Raw genomic sequence first — 16,371 nt, forward strand, 5'->3', positions numbered from 1 at the left:
CTGTGTACTTATATTCATAGGGAATGATGAATACACACATTCGTACTCACATGAGAAAATTACTCCTGAAGTCATGGGGGCCATTTCACCCTCAATGGGTTGGTGAATATACCTCTGGGTCATGCCAAGCCCGTTCTCCCCACAAGTTTAGTCATAACTTTGGGGGTTTGGGGGAAGGAGACTCATCTGGTAAGGCGTAGAAGCTAAAACTAAGAAAATGTAAATACATTCAATTACTGAGCTTTTCTCCTTCTGAATAACAGGTGTGCTCCTCATTGGGAAAATTCGGATGCTCAACGTGTTACAGACTTTGTGGCTATTTGGGATGTGGCTGGGGATAGGGCCGTTCTTAAGGAATCTGTAGTTTCTACTAGATTTTTTTTCCAGCTCGTATTTAATCTGAGACATTGACAATACTGACGATGCCCACCAGCAATTCAACTCAATTCGATCTCATCCCATTCTGGTCAATGAAACAAATACACTTATTTTCCCAAAGTATCAGTCTAAGGTGTATTTAAGGCACTTCTACCCTATGTCTGACTCTGTGCCAGGCTCTGTTGGGGGAAGAAGAGAGGAGGACACCATTCTGTCATCTAGGAGTTAATGGGCTAGTTGGGCAACAGAACCAAGCTGTGTGAAGCTATAGAAAACAAAACAAAACGGGGCACATAGGTTGAGAGGGAGGAAATATTGTGTGTCTGGGGGGCAAGGAAGCCTCCTTTGAAAAGGTGGTCTTGACGTGGGGTTTGTACAACAGGGAGAATTAGGATAGAGGGCAAGACATCAGCGAGACAGAATGAAGTCTGGCTGAGCCTTCCTTACCTGCCTTAGCTGTGCTTGGGAAGGCCTCCGAGGCTTTGTGTTCAGCATCTCTCCCTCCAGCTCCCCCAGGTGAGACAGTGAGATTTCTGGGAAAAGCCAAAATATGTAGGAATATTCAGAATCCACCAATGCCCATTGATTCTGGCCCCCTCTGGTGACAGCCACGGGTGGCAAATGCAGTCTTATTGCAGACAAGGGACTGGTATTTGCAGAGTAGTCTGAAAACCCTGCTAATCTGAAGAGCAGTGATTCCTACCTACAGGGCTCTGAGATCCCATTGGAAATGGTGAGGAAAGTCCTCTTCCCAATAAAATGCTCATCTGTACATGCACACAAAAAGTGGCATTCTACTGCAGGAACTCACAAACGCCAGCCCCCAGCCCTGCACCCCCCACCCCTGGGTCTGTGGTGTGGGCAGCTGGAAGGCAGCTGGGGCACGGCCAAACGTGGAGGCCTGGTGCTTCCCTGGAGTTTCTAGCACCCTTCTGGGGTCATGGACTGAGGCTTTCTCGCGGTTCTTGAGTTCAAACCCCACGTAGGGCTCTGTGCTGACGGTGCAGAGTCCGCTTGGAATTCTGTCTCTCTCCCTCTGCCGCTCTCCCACTCTCTCTCTCAAAATAAGCAAATACACTTTAAAAAATTAACCAGTTGAGTAATTTCTCCCTTCCAACCCTTGCCCATCCTTGAACATGGAAATGGCCCAGAATCCCACAGGTGCCTTGCTCCAGCAGGAGCTCAAAAACAGGTTTTTGTTCATTTGTAAATAACAGCTGTCCTTCATTGCATGTTTACTATGTGCTAACACTGAGCAAGGGGCTTTAGAATCAGGATCTCACTGATTTCCCTGACAACTCCCCAGTGTGGATACTATCATTAGGCCCATCTTATAGATGGTAAAGTGGGTACTCTGTGATGCACAGAGGTTGAATGACTAAAGTGGCAGAGGAAGGAGTTGAATTGAGGTCGGCTGGCAAAGTCTGAGCCTGTAACCACTATCCTGTCTTGCTCCTCTGAGCAATATGACTGTTCAGTTAATGTTGAGTACATCGGGCATGATTTGGCAGGGGCAAAGTGGGGCAGGGGGTCCTGAAGACTGCCCAGGTGCCAGGCGGGCTAATAGGCGCCTGTGCGACCGAGCGCTGCTCCCAAGCCGGGACCCTCCGCCCCCTCCGGACCGGCCCTGGGGGGCAACCTGAGCTGGGATGCGAGGACAAGCCCGTGCAACAACACCTCACCGGTGTTTTATTTCAGCCATGGCGGGGGCAGGAGTGAAACCGCCTCACTGAAATAATTGGCTCATTCTCAAATGGAGATTCATTTCCGACTGCCCCCTCCCGCGTCTCCCGGGCTGGCTGGTGTCAGAGGGAGGATATTTTCATAAGGATGAACTGTTCTTGAACGTTTCCTGCCACTGCACAGGTCTCCCGTTAGCAGGCGCAGGGTCTGTTATCTAACACCTCCCTCTGCTTCCAAATATATATTCATGAAAATAAAGCCCCTCTATGAAAAGCCCCGAACTTTCAGGAGTGAGCTGGACAGGGACGCGGGCATAGTGTGTTATCCATGCCTCGCCCATGGTGGGAGCCGAGAAGTACTTGATTCAATTCAGCACATGCTTTCTTCAGTGTCTCCAAGTGAGCTCGGTCCTAAGTCTGGGATAGGAGGACGTCAGGCTTTTGCCTATGAGGCCACCTTTAAGTAGTCAGTCACTCAGTGACAGTGCTGCTTAAGGAGTCCAGTGGACAGCAGTCAAATTATCCGTGAACTTGTATGGGAAAAAAATTTCATCTTTATCGTCACCAACCCCTAACTGGAATATAGTTCCTTTTTTTTTTTTAAACTTTTTTTTTTTTTTAACGTTTATTTATTCTTGAGACAGAGAGAGACAGAGCATGAACGGGGAGGGTCAGAGAGAGGGAGACACAGAATCTGAAACAGGCTCCAGGCTCTGAGCTGTCAGCCCAGAGCCTGACACGGGGCTCGAACTCACGGACTGCGGGATCATGACCTGAGCCGAAGTCGGCCACTCAACCAACTGAGCCACCCAGGCGCCCCTATAGTTGCTTTTTTAAGCATGTAGGCTTTGGGGTGCCTGGGTGGCTCAGTCGGTTAAGAGTCAGACTTCGGCTCAGGTCACGATCTCCGTGTTGGTGGGTTCGAGCCCCACATCGGGGGCTCTGTGCTGACAGCTCAGAGCCTGAATCCTGCTTCGGATTCTGTCTCCCTCTCTCTCTGCACCTCCCCCCTCACACTGTGTCCCTCTGTCTCTTGAAAATAAATGAAATGTTAAAAAAAAAAAAAAAAAGAATGTAGGCTTTAACCATAGCAGTGTTGGGCAGTATCTATGGCATTCCCCACCAGCAGAAAACACAGGTATTTTCATATCACGTTAGAGTCGAGGCGGACACGTTGAAATGCTTATGCTCAACCACTACTTGGAAATTACAGTACCAATCAGACCTGCTGCTAGATCTTACAACTTAACATGTTAATCAAGAGTGCATGTGTTACTATATCCGTTTAAAAAATTATTTTTATAACTTGGGGCACCTGGGTGGCTCAGTCGGTGAAGCCTCGGACTCTTGATCTTGGCTCAGGTCGTGATCTCACGGTTCGTGAGATCGAGCCCTGTGTTCGGTATTGTACTGACAGCACACAGCCTGCTTGGGATTGTCTCTCCCTCTCTCTCTGCCCCTCCCCCACTTGTGCTCAGGTGTGAGCGTGCTCGTTCTATAAACTTAAAAAATTATTCTTGTAACTTTATTTCAACATGATTTGTTTTCTTTGCAATCATATCTTATTTTATGCAGTAGAAAATATTATTCTGAGAAGGGGTGCCTAGGCAGATTCACCAGATGCCAAAGGCAACGAAAACTGGTTAAGGACCCCCATGAAATCGCTGCGTATTTAGGGGTTCTTCCTCCAGTGCAGAGTTGCAGCTGTTTTGAATAAGAGTTAACTCTTCGTCTTTCACCTGGTCAGAGGAACCCCCAGCCAGGCATCAGGGGGAAAGAGGAACAACCTGGGGAGCCCTAGGAGGTTTTGGTATGTGTAGATCTCAACTTTTCCATCTATGAAATGGGATGACGGAGCCCATCAATAGGAGGTGCTGTTTCCCCATCCCTGACTGGTTAGGAGTCTGGCAGAACAGTACATGCCTCAGGTGCCGGGATCTGACACGGCTGGGGGCTGGGCCTGGCCTGGTGGCTTCGCAAAGTCAGCTGGACCCTCTGTGCTTCCTGCGTGCCAGGATGAAAACAGCTTTTTTTCATTTGAGATCCAAGATGCTGAGTCACTGGCCAGCTCAGAAGAGTAGTTCTTGTTGTAAAACAGCCCAAGAGGCCCCTCCCCTAACCCTGCCCAGCATGGTAGGCCTCAACCCAACTCTGATTTCGAGGAGAAGCCTCCAGGAAAGCACCGCAGGGGTGGAGGGAAGGGGGCTGCGTGAAACAGGTTCTAGGAGGAAAGCCCAGGTTTCAGACTTTCCTAGGGACGGGCCCTGGGCTCTCCTTCCATTTACTTTGTCCAGAGCGGGTGTTATTCCTAAAGCCTCTTATTGATCATCTCTTGTGTGGCCAGCCACATGCTCCACTCTGTGGGGACTCTGAGGGGGAAGACAGCTGCTGCCCTTGGTGACCTGACAATTTAGCCGGGGGCTGGGGAAGACAAGGCCAGCTCACCAGATGTAGCACACCTCCCAGAAGAGCTCAGGCGTGTGGCACAGGTAGGGCAGGAGGAGAGGCCTGGAGTGAGCAGAGGTGCTAAACAGAGGGGAAGGGATTTGGCCAAGAAGCAGAGGGCAGGGGGGAGGCCATTCTGGGAAGCGGTGTCTGCTCCAGGCCAGGAGCAGGAGGGGTTTTCATCAGTGGTGGTGAGGGGGCTCTGTCATGACATCAGCCAGGACTGAGGTGAAAGGCAAGTATTGGAGCGCTGGCTATGGGAAATAGGGTATTGATTATAGAGGACTGGGTGACCCTTGAAGTTGTTTTGAGCCAGAGAGGTGTTTCTGGTTGGGCTGCAGGCTTGCAGGGAGGGGCTGGACTCCAGGCCCCAACTTACCCCTACATTATTGCTCTCCTAGCTTTCTAAATGTGGCAGCCATGCATCCATCTATCCATCCATCCATCCATCCATCCATCCATCTGCTTGTTCCCTTATCCTCTCTGCCTACCTCCTCACCTCCTCCAGTGTAAGCTCCCTCACTAGGCTTGAGGCTGTGCTCTCTGCTGTTTTCCTGGTTTCTAGCACAGTTCTGGGTACATAGTGGGCCCTCAGTAACTATTTTTGAACATATTCCTCCCCTGAGCATTCATTTAGCCATTTACACTTGCTCAGGATGCTTCCTCTGGAATATTGAGTCCATTTGTCCCTCCTCATCTCCAGAGCCGCATCCGGTTATTTGGAGAGTCCACGGTGTCCCCTCACCGTTCCAACAGAGTCTCTGAGAGTCCCTTTCCCCTTTAGTGTAGCCACGTGACTTGACATGCAAGAAGGGAGACTGGGTGCTGGTCCCAGATCTGCAAAGACAAGGTACATGGCCTTAAGCACTGTCATTCTCTGTGCTTCCTTGGCGGAGTGATGGCAAGCGTGGACAAGGAGAGCTTCGAGAATTCCTTATACTCTGATGGGCTGTGGTTCTCTAACCTTAACTCGTCGCAAGTGACGAGGCAGGTGTGGGGCAAGTGAAACCATGTTAACAACTGCTTAAATTCAATCAGAGGGACGTTTCCCCGGAGTTAGTGATTTAACTATGTTTCTCAGCAACACAGGGCTTTTCTAGCTGAGCAGCTAACCATTCCTTAGCCCTAGGAAACGATTCTCTTCTGATAGTCCTTTTATGAATGCATGACCCCCCCCCCCCCATAATTGGGAGGATCCAGGAGTGCCCAGAAAGGGCCTTAATCGCTCTGAGATTGCGTTACGTTCCTGATTAAGTCACTTAATAAATGACCACATCAAGTAGCCTGAAGGAAGGCATTTCCGGAGAGGACCTAAATCACTTTTAATTTTCAGGGCTGTGTGTTTTCCTTTTGCAGCCTGGAGCTGCTGTGCCCTGCCTGCCATCTGAGAAACATTTCTTTAAGGTGTCAAAAGGATGTGTCATGCATTTGGAATGAGGGCTAAATTAAAAGGCCACACAACACATAGTTGGGGAACTAGTGAGATATTCCGGGCTGTTTCCAGGATAAACTACCCATTTGGCAGTCTTTTCTTGAGCAGAAACAATGCATAGTGGGACGCTTGCCTGACATTTACACCCCACAGGCACATACATGCACGCACCTACACACATGCACAAGCACTCACACATGCAGTCGTGAAGGGACGTGTAGGGTCCCCTGAATTGGACATACCGATTAGCCACGTGGATTTTGTTGCTACAGAAAGTGGGAGGATTGGTGACAGGTAACTTAGTACCTCTAGTTGTACTGAGAACGGCCCTGGGACTCTTATCTCTTTGCCTTTTGAGAGAGAGGCCCGAGCTCTGTGATGGGCTCCCATAACATGTTCTATTTCTTCATTCGGAGGTGAGAGGAAACGACAAGTGATTTCATCCAAGTGTCTCCATTTTAAGTTGAGGAAACCAGTGCCCAGAGAAGGCCGGTTCCTTGCCCAAAGACACACAGCTCGAGAAAGCCAGAGCCAGTACACATGTCCTGGTGTCATGTGCTAGGTCAGGGCCACCGTCACCCCTTCCCCTCTGTCCCCAATTCTCCTCTCCCTCATGCTGATGTTATCCCACCTCAGATAAGCCACAGGGCAGGTAATTGAGAGCAGACCGCCTTGGCTACTGATTTTACCCCAGGGACAAAACAAGCGCTTGCTGCCAGCTGAGAAGTCCCAGCTGCTTCCAGCATGTTCTGAAGCTGCGGGCTCTGGAGAAGCCTTGCTTCTCCTTCATGCCATTAAGAGACCGTTTCCAGGACCTGCCAGGAACCATCGGATATTTTGCAGTTCGCATTTCTGCTCTTTATCTAGCCTTGAGGGGTTTTTGCATTTCATTAAAAAATGTCACCGTTTTTTCCAATTTAGTGCTCACTGGGTGGGATAGTCCAAGGCCAGTCCTTCCAAGACAAATGAAGGTGAAAGGGCCAAACCTAGCTCAGCCACCGGCCCACGAATGAGCAAACTTCCGGGAAGAGAGAAAACCACCAAACTCTGCTGGGTTCTTTCCCAGACTCAGTAACATGTTCTGTCAACCCTTTCCTGGCCCTGTGGAGCTAAGGGGCCATCTGGGATAAATGGACCGGAAGTTGGCCTTCAGAAAGCCTGGCCCGGGAGAAGGCAAGGCGATTTTCCAGAAAACAAGACCCAAACAAAACAGTTTCTGGGCACCCGCTGCCACCGGGCGTTGGGCCGGAAGCTTTCTCATTGGGTATTTCAGTGAAACCTTTTTCAGATCCGAGGGCTCCTAGCCTGGGATTTACATCAGGCTGAGCTCTGGAATGTGGTGATCACTCATTCTTCCCTTGAAGATCCATCACTATCTCTCTGGGATACCTTCCAAGCCTTTGCCCACGGAGAAACTGAGGCTCAGGGAGGCCGCTGGGCAGCGGACCTCCAGAGCGCTGAGAAGTGATTCCCCTGCTCCCACGGTGCAGGATTTAGCAAACAAAAAGACAAAATACCCAGTTAAATTTGAATTTCAGATAAATAATAAATACTTTTTGGTGTGAAGATGTCCCATCCAATATTTGGGATATACAAAAAAAAAAAAAAAAAGATTCATTGTTTCCTGGAAATTCATATTTAACTGGGTGATCTGTCCTCATTGTCTTTTATCCTAATCTATAGGGCTTTGGGTAAATTCTTCGTTTCCCTAAAGGTGCCTGCTACAGGGGGAAAAATGTCTGCAAGTTACTGATTTAAGGTTAGCCCGTTTGTTTGATTATTTTCCAGGAAAACCCAGGAGGAAAGTGATTTTCCCACCTCCCCACGGATCCACTGGTGAGAATCGAGAGTGGAGTTCACCTGGGGCGCCTGGGTGGCTCAGTCGGTTAAGCGTCCGACTTCAGCTCAGGTCATGATCTTGTGGTCTGTGAGTTCAAGCCCCACGTCTGGCTCCGTGCTGACAGCTCAGAGCCTGGAGCCTGTTTTGGATTCTGTGTCTCCCTCTCTCTCTGCCCCTCCACCACTCATGCTCTGTCTCTCTCTCCTTGTCAAAAATAAATAAACATTAAAAAAAAAAAAAAAAAAAAAAAGACTGAAGTTCACCTATGTCAGGTCTTTGCTCCAATGTTACTTTCTCAAAGAGATGGTCCTGGATCACTTATTAAAAACGGCATACTCCTGGGGCTCCTGGATGGCTCAGTAGGTTAAGAGTCCAACTTCGGCTGAGGTCATGATCTCACGGTTCGAGCCCCACGTTGGGATCTGTGCTGATGGCTCAGAGCCTGCAGACTGCTTCAGATTCTGTCTCTCTCTCTCTCTCTCTCTCTCTCTCTCTGTGTCCCTCCCCTGCTCGAGCTCTGTCTCTCAAAAATTAATAAATGTGAAAAAAAATTTAAAAAGGAAAGGCACACCTCCCATCCCTGGGGATCTTCTCTGTTTTATTTTTCTTCATATTCTCTGCTTTATTTACTTGTTTCTTTTATGGCCTCTGCCAGACTACTACTAGAATGTAAGCTCCGTGATGGTGGGGTTCGTATTTGTTTTGCTCACCTCTATAACCTCAGTGTCTAGACAAGTGCCTGGCACTTGGTCGACTCTCACTAGCTTTTGTTGAATAGATGGACAAAAGAATCCGGGGCTCATGGCTTTCAATCAGAAACTCTTCTCCCTGCAGCCTTCTTCACTGCCCCACAGCCTCCTCGGAGCCAGGGGATTTACGCAACAGCTGCCTTTGGGGGACCGCTTGAGAATCAATGGTAAGGGTGGGTTCAGGGTGGGTTCCGGGAGTTTTGACCTTAAATCCTACCACTCCTGCCATCCTGCTGGGTTCGGCAGCTGCCGGTGTCAGGCAGGAGAGCGAGTGGACAGACTCCCAGGAGGGGGAGAATAGTGTGACTAGTGTGCAGAGGGGGCTTTCTTTGCGACACAGTTGCTTTCTCCTAATGGCGATGCCTTCTGCTGAGAGTATAGAGGCAAAGGGGTCCTAGAAAGAGATGTTGAACTGGATTAATCTGGTGTGGCAGAGCACCTCCCTCCTCTCTGCTGCTCACCACTCACTGAGGGTCCGTGGGGAAAGGCCCTTCCCAACTCTTGCTTTCGAGTCTGCTGGCCTGGCAACCTCACGGCGGGGGGGGGGGGGGGGGGTGATCCCTGCCCCCAAGCTCCTTGTCTGGATCCCCATCTACCCCATGAGACCTCACTGGGCACTGAACCTCTATGAGAGATCATTTCCCAGACAAATTCACGGTCATGTGGGGTGACTGGGTCAGGGGAAAAAGCCCACCCCATTACTGGAGACATATCAAAGCCCCAGTCCAAGGGGCCAAATGCCTTCTTTTTAGAAAAAAGAATGTCAAACACCTCTGTTGAGTCTTCGACTTTGTAAAAAACAATAAAATAGATTCTGAAGGAGGTAAGAAAGGAAAACAAAAGTATATATAACTGGGGAGCACAAGGGACCTTGGAGTTCCTCTAATCAGCCCCATTTCCTGATGAAGAATCAAAGGCTGGGAGGCTGGGCTGGGCCAAGTTCATTTAGAGACTTGGGGAGATTTGGTGGGGGGTGGGCCTGAGCTGGGCAGGTTCTCTTCCCTGTATCTTGCCACCTGCACACATCTAGAAGTTAATGTTTTTGGACGACTCTGCAGATGTGCAGATGGGTCTCAAGGAGTCAGGTCTATCGTTTGGGGGGTTCAACTGCCCATGGGGGGCTTAGGAGCCGCAAAACAGGGAATCTCTAGCATTTCTGGAGAAGGTTTCTCAGACAGGAATGAAAGCAGAGCCTTGTCACAAAGGTAGCTGTGGGCTGGGGGATTTACTTGCCCTTTTGCCACGACCTTGGACAGAGCTAGTAAATGGATTGAGACCCTTGACTCTCAGAGCCTCCGTCCTTTACCTTGGTGGGTGTGAGGCCTTAGGTGAGTTCCCAGCATGTGTGAGGGAGCATGGGGCTGGGGAGCTGGCATCTCACCCTATCACACTGGGGGAGAGGTCACAGAGGGCCACCCGGAAGGACATCCACAGATGGGACATCCACATCCGCAGGGGCGGAGACAGGCTTGCCCAGGTTTCTATAGCTAGAGATTCCCACCTCCCTCTCCTCGCCTCCCCTCCTGGGCTCAACGAACCCAAAGCATCTCCTTTTTACTGAGCTCTACCACTGGCCATAGTACTGAGCATGTTGCCTAGATATCAGTTCATGTACAATTCCAGCAGCAATATGAGATTGATACCATTTCTTTTCAGGTAATAAATGAGGCAACAGAGACTCAGAGAGATCAAGTCTCTTGCCCAGAGTCACACAGCTAGGAAGCAACAGAGGAAGAGTGAAAAACCTTTACACGTTCAGCTTCTGTGGGAAGGGCTTCACCGCGGGGGCAGGCCAGAGAATGCCACCGGTGTTTTTTTTCCTCAGCTGCTTAAGGACCCAGCTGGGCCTTTGTACAAGCATTCCCAAATTCTAGCGTCATTGGCTTACCATGAAAACAGATGCCCCCTCAGATTTGCAGCCAGGGGTCCTGATTTATTTTGTTAATGATTATATTTATCAGTAGCTGTATTAACATGTTCTCTGAGTGTCCAGGTTGCAAAGTTTATAAAGAATTATTTTCTTAATTGAAACATGTCAGGAGATTACAGGTGCGAGTCGGTTAATTATCTTTACTTTCCAAATGAAAATTGACCTTAATTGTGAAATTTTGATCGACATATTTTATGCATTACGTGAAACCCCCATCTTTGACATGAAGAGCTAGGGAGGCAGGTCTGCGGTTACATAATTGTTTTTAATGTAAGTGAATCAGTTAATTAATACTTGCAAAAAACCCAAGGTTTTTCAGGAAACTTACAATTACCATCAATTTAAGCGTACAGCTACATTAATATGGTGACAAGTCCAATAATAAAACTTAAGTGATTGCAGGCAAGTGCTGAGCAGATGTGTGAATAAGCATGCAGACCGTGGGTTGAGTGTCAGACCATATTGGAAAAGTGAAGCAGTCAGAGACCTCCACTCCTGGGTCCCAGCCTCCAGTGCCGAGTCTTACTCCCCAACCTCAGCCCCCCAGCACTTAACCTCCAGCTGCAGCCCAGTCCCCTGCCTCCAGCCTCCAGCTCAGGCTTCAACCCCAGTCTCTTTTGCATGATTGTCTCCCCAGACCCTGAAATAGGCCACAGACAGATCTATTCTCTTTATGTTCCTCAATATACAGCATGCACATTTGGCGGTGAGCTTCTCATTTTATTTATTTCCTAGTTATCTAAGAGAGTTGTTTCTCAGCACCAAGAAAGTGGGCACCTCTCACACAGGTTAGAGTTCAAAATGGTCAGAGGGATCCAAGGAGCCCACTGGAGCAGAGAAGACCACTGGGCCCTCCCCCTCCTCCTTTTTTTTTTTTTTTTTTTAATTTGTTTATTTACCAGACAGAGAGGGAGAGAGAGGATCCCAAGCAGGCTCTGCACTGTCTGTGCAAAGCCTGATGCGTGGCTCGATCTCATGAACCGTGAGATCATGACCTGAGTGGAAATCAAGAGTCAGACACTCAACTGACTGAGCCACCCGGGTGCCCCCCTCCCCCTCCTTCTTGACCTTGCTGCCACCTGCCCTAGATTCTCCATTAATATATCACCTGCCAGGTGCAGACAGGAGAATGACACTTGCTGAGGGAGCTGGGATGCCTTTGACTCTGCTGTTTTCCAGTCAGCTGCATAGGCTTATGCAAGCTCATTACCCTTCCTGGGCCTTAGTTTTTCTATCTGTCCAATGGGAAATTGAGGCAATTTTAAAACATGTTGGGCAAATTCTCTGACACTCCTGTCATTGAGAAGCGAGGGTCTATGTGCCTTTGCCTTGAATCTGGGCCAATCTTAGTGACTCACTTGTGACCAGTAGAATGCAGTAGAAAGTGACCTTGCATGACCTTGGAGACTAGATCAGAAAAGTCCACACCATTTCCTTAGTTCTTCTGGGACACTCACATTTGGAGCCCTGGGCCACCGTGTAAGAAGTCTAACTACCCTGAGGCTGCCATGTCATGAAGAAGCCCAGGTCACATGGAGAGGGCACATGGGGGGTGTTCTAACCGACAGCCTCAGTGGAATTTCAGCTGGCAGCCAGCACCAGCCACTAGATGATTTTAGCCTCCTGCTGAGGCCCCGGGCATCATGTGGCTGAGTCAAGAGTACATTATTTTCATTTCCTAATTTGCAGACTTGTTGGGATGAGCAAATGAAATAATATACAAAAAAAAAAAAAAAAAAAAAAAAGCCTCTGAAAGGCTGTATAAAGGGAACTATTGGGGCACCTGGGTGGCTCAGTTGGTTAAGTGCCGATTTCAGCTCAGGTCGTGATCTCATGGTTCATGAGTTTGAGCCCTGCGTCGGGCTCTCTGTGGTCAGCACAGGGTCTGCTTTGGATCCTCTCTTTCCCATTCTCTCTGCCCTTCTATGCTCCTCCCTTTTTCTCTCAAAAATAAATAAACATTTAAAAGAAAAATAAAAAAAGAGCTATTATTTTCGTGGTTATTTTTATTATGGTGTTCAGTTCTACACTAGACTATACAGAGACAATATAAAAATGGAGAAAATAAGGTCTCTTCTCTCAAAGGGTCTATTCAAATGGGCAGAGAGAAGACCAAGAAGTAGATAAGAACAATAAATAATATAGAACAGGGCTAAATAGTAAGATGTAAGGTACAGATTAGATGGTATAGGTGTTTATAGGAGGCAGGACAGTGGTGGGGGGGCAAGGAGCAGAAGGGCCAAGAAAGGCTTCTTGGAGGATGGGGACCTCCCTTGAAGGATGAGGAAGGTTTGGGTTGCTGTAGTGGAGGGAGGATACATTAGGCATGGGCGCACAAACTGAGCAAAGGCACTGACAAGGTAGCCTTATAAAGGTGATGGAGAGACTGGGGGCAGAGGGAACCTACCCGGTAAGGCTGGATGGGATCAGACAGGTCTACCTCACGGGGACCCAAACGCCCGCCAGCAGTCAGGTTAGATTTCTGTGTTTGCTGGCTCCCTATGTGTAGGAAGATTTCATGGTCCCTCTCGGTCACCTTTTCTGATATCATCATTGACTTTCTTGGCTCACAATGACCCTCTCTCTGTAGGAACTTCTTGTCCTACCCTTTCCTGGCATCCTTGTGTCTGCTCCTGCCCGTGGCCTGTGGGCAAAAGCTGATTGGTCCAGGATGTACACTTGACCGAGTGGGGATCTCTGACTTCTTTTTCTAGAGGTTTTGAAGCTTTGAACCACTGAAGATGAGAGTTGGCACCAAGTGCTGTGGACAGAAGGGCCACCGACCCTGCTCAGGCCCCCAGCTGCCCTGCTTCCTCCCTGCCTGGGGGTGCAGCTCTCCACTGGATTCTGAGAGCCTTCTAGAGATCTTCCAGTAAAGGCTAAGCCCTCTCCTTACTCCTGTATTTATTTGTTTACTTCTTTATTTAGCCAGCCACTGTTTGTGTCTGGTACCAGTGACCGCAGGAGACGTAACTCACACCAGCCACGGTTGAAGTGTGGGTAGTGACGAGGAGGCCAGGGCCTCCCCTGCATCTTGCCTTCGCCGCCACCCCCCCCCCCCCCCCCCGTGTGACTTTGGGCGGATCACCTTCTCTAAATCTCAGTTTCCTTATCAAAACGATGAAAAGAAGACCAAATGCATGGGTTGATTGCGAGGATTTTAGGAGATCATTTGTGTCTGGCATACATTATGTTCTGGAGAAAAACAAAGGCTGTTAGCTGCTGTGATTATTACAATTCGGGCTTAAGGAGTTGGAAGCCGGCTGCCTGCAACCATGAGAGTTCCTACCGACCAGGCTTCTCGCAGCACAGAGAAAACAAACACAGATGACAAGGAGGTTTCTGCTGATCTTTAAGTGGCCTTTTGACATTCAGTGGAAGGCACTTGACCCCTAGCAGCAAATTGATTTCTGGAACACGGCCCCAGACTCCGTGTTTAGTTCACTTTTATCCAGCCCTTTACATCACAAAGGGGAGTGATTAGGGGCTCTGTCGGTTAAGCCTCCAACTCTTGATTTCGGCTCAGGACGTGATCTCACGGTTCGTAAGATCGAGCCCTGCGTCAGGCTCTGCACCGACAGCACAGAGCCTGCTTGGGATTCTCTCTCTCCCTCTCTCTCTCTGCCCCTCTTTCATGTGCTCTCTCTCTCTGTCTCTCTCTCTCAAAATAAGTAAATACACTTTAAAAGAAATTTTAAAAAAGGTGGGGGGAGTGATTACATCACAAAGGGGCTGGTTCACTCTGTCGATTGGAGCCCAATCTGAGAGATCAAAGGTGAGACCGACCTTTGAGCCTACAAGCCAGAGAAGTGTTTTTCCAGGCCACAGGCTCCAGTCTCACTTTAGCCAACCAGTGTGTGCGCTGGGTCATCCTGTGGCCTGGGAAAGAGTGCCGATGGCTCAGGCAACCCTTCCCCACCGCTGGAAACAGTTCAGAGTGTCTGGCCCCAGCCGAGCGTGGAACCGGGGCTGTTAGCTGACTTGGGTGTCGGGGACTGGGGTATCTGGGAAGTGAGACTGGGAAAGAGGGTGAGAGAGGTCTGCCTCTTGTAATAAAATAGAACTGCAAGGTAAAGAAATAAACATTTTTAAAAAATGAGCAAAAATAAAACTCCAGACGGATTCACCTCTCCAGGTGGGAGGAGCAGTTGGGAGCACGAGGCCCTGGTCTGTCTGCGTGAGTCATCCCTGGGCTCTCCCAACCTGATCCCCACTCTTCCTGCCTTGTTGGGCCCTGGAGCAGGGGCTGCTGTTTGAACGACCCAGCCCAGTGGGGGCACAAACCCTTTCTCTGAACTGCCCTTAGTGGTGACACCTGGAACTTCTCAAAAGGATTCTGTAAATCTTAAGGAAGGACAAAAGGGAAATAAGCCCAGAAAATAAAAGAAACCTGGCTGGCTTGGAGAGGAAAGGGGCCAAGGGTCCTGCGTCATTCCCAGGAGGATCCCGAGGAGAGATTTATTTCTTCATCCTCATCCCAAGGGTCAGGAAACCTCTGCAGGCCCCTTGCTGGCTTTCTTTAGCACCAGATCCCCATCTCCACCCACAAGGGCACTCTCACATGTCTTTGCTCCCCCCAGCTCTGGCCAGAGCTCCTCAGGCTCCCTTTATTGGCCAGACCTGAGGCCCCCAGGGGGACCCTCGTTCCTCAGAGAAGGACCCATCTTGCACAAACAGGACACAGCTCTGGCCCCGTGCTGGCCCACTGTTGCAGGACCCTGTACACAACTGCTATCCACCCACGTGTGTGGAGGAGTGTTTTGTCAAGAAGTCTTTTACGTATGTGTTTTTTTCACAGGTGAGAAAACGAAAACTCAAACGAGGTCAGATCACATGCCCAAGGGTCACCGAGGGATGCCAAGGTCAGGATTCAATTCACGTCCCCTGGTGCCAAGCCACCTTCTCTTTACATTATACACACAGCCTGCTGCTTTATTGTTGCATGCCTTCCCCCACCCCCACCCCCCCATCCAGCTCCCAGAATTCACTGCCGCATGACCAAAGTCACTGGAGCTGCTTCGATTTACAGATGGAGGAAATGTTTACAGAAAGTCAGGGGACACTCGGTAAGTCTTGGTTGAATTACATTGACAGAAAGAGTTGTTGATAATCGTAGTGATAATAATGAAACTAAATGATCCATTTTAAAGCGGGGGGGGGGGGACGTTTGCTGAAAGGAGATAAACAGGGCAGTGACTTAAAATCCAATGACTTGGCAGGGCCAGGGTAACTTCCCCCTGGGATTACCTCTCACGGGCTTTGGTAGGGGAACCTACCCGTTCACAAGAGTTTGGGGGGACCACATAATAATTAAAATTAAACGTTTTTCTTCGAGGCTTCTGCCACTGAATAACTAGAAACAGGAAAGGTTTAGTGTGAGAAGCCAGGGAAACGTGGCCATAGGAATAACGTTCATCTTTAATTGATTTAAATGACAGCCTCAAATACAATGCGATTAAAAAAAAAATACAACAAACATGTGGTGGAGTTTAGAGCATCTGGCTCTGTTTAAATTGCTCTTGTTTTTCAAGATCAAGGGTATTATTGATAAAAACAAAAATCTTTGTAATCACTAAATTTAATCCAACTAACGATGATGAGAAGACCGTTGTAAACATGAAACATGACTTGGGAACCGAATCGTACATATTTTCCTTGTTGGAAAAGGCATGTTTTCGGCCACTCGCTTGGAGAAAGCAGCAGAATCAGGCAGCGCATGTGGACTCATCAGCTGCCAGAGAGAGTCCCCCAACCAGCCAGCACTTTGGAAGGACCGGCTGGTCAATCACAGCCAAACTAAAGAGCCGCAGGGAGCGCCTTTCTTTGGTCTCAACTCCAGAAGGGAGGGAATAAGGGTGCGTTGGGTGAGGAAGCGATTGAAAATTGGTAGAAGAGGGACGCTTGGGTGGCTCAGC

At 49.1% G+C, this 16,371-nt stretch overlaps 1 protein-coding gene across 3 annotated transcripts in view; it reads left to right on the plus strand.

The window, feature by feature from the left end:
- Positions 1–15,742, plus strand: part of SIX3 (SIX homeobox 3) — a 101,628-nt gene extending 85,886 nt beyond the window's left edge. For 2 of the 3 annotated variants that reach the window (XM_045445913.1, XM_045445912.1), the window contains exon 4: positions 15,255–15,742. In XM_045445913.1, coding sequence (XP_045301869.1) covers positions 15,255–15,563 — 309 coding nt within the window. In that variant the 3' untranslated portion in view covers positions 15,564–15,742. Of the gene's footprint in view, positions 1–7,725; positions 7,871–15,254 lie in introns of those variants that run through there. The other variant, XM_045445915.1, reaches the window with a different exon arrangement.
- The last annotated feature ends 629 nt before the right edge of the window (positions 15,743–16,371 follow it).

The sequence above is a fragment of the Leopardus geoffroyi genome, chromosome A3 (genome assembly GCF_018350155.1).
Source record: "Leopardus geoffroyi isolate Oge1 chromosome A3, O.geoffroyi_Oge1_pat1.0, whole genome shotgun sequence".
In the NCBI taxonomy this organism is placed as follows: Eukaryota; Metazoa; Chordata; class Mammalia; order Carnivora; family Felidae; genus Leopardus; species Leopardus geoffroyi.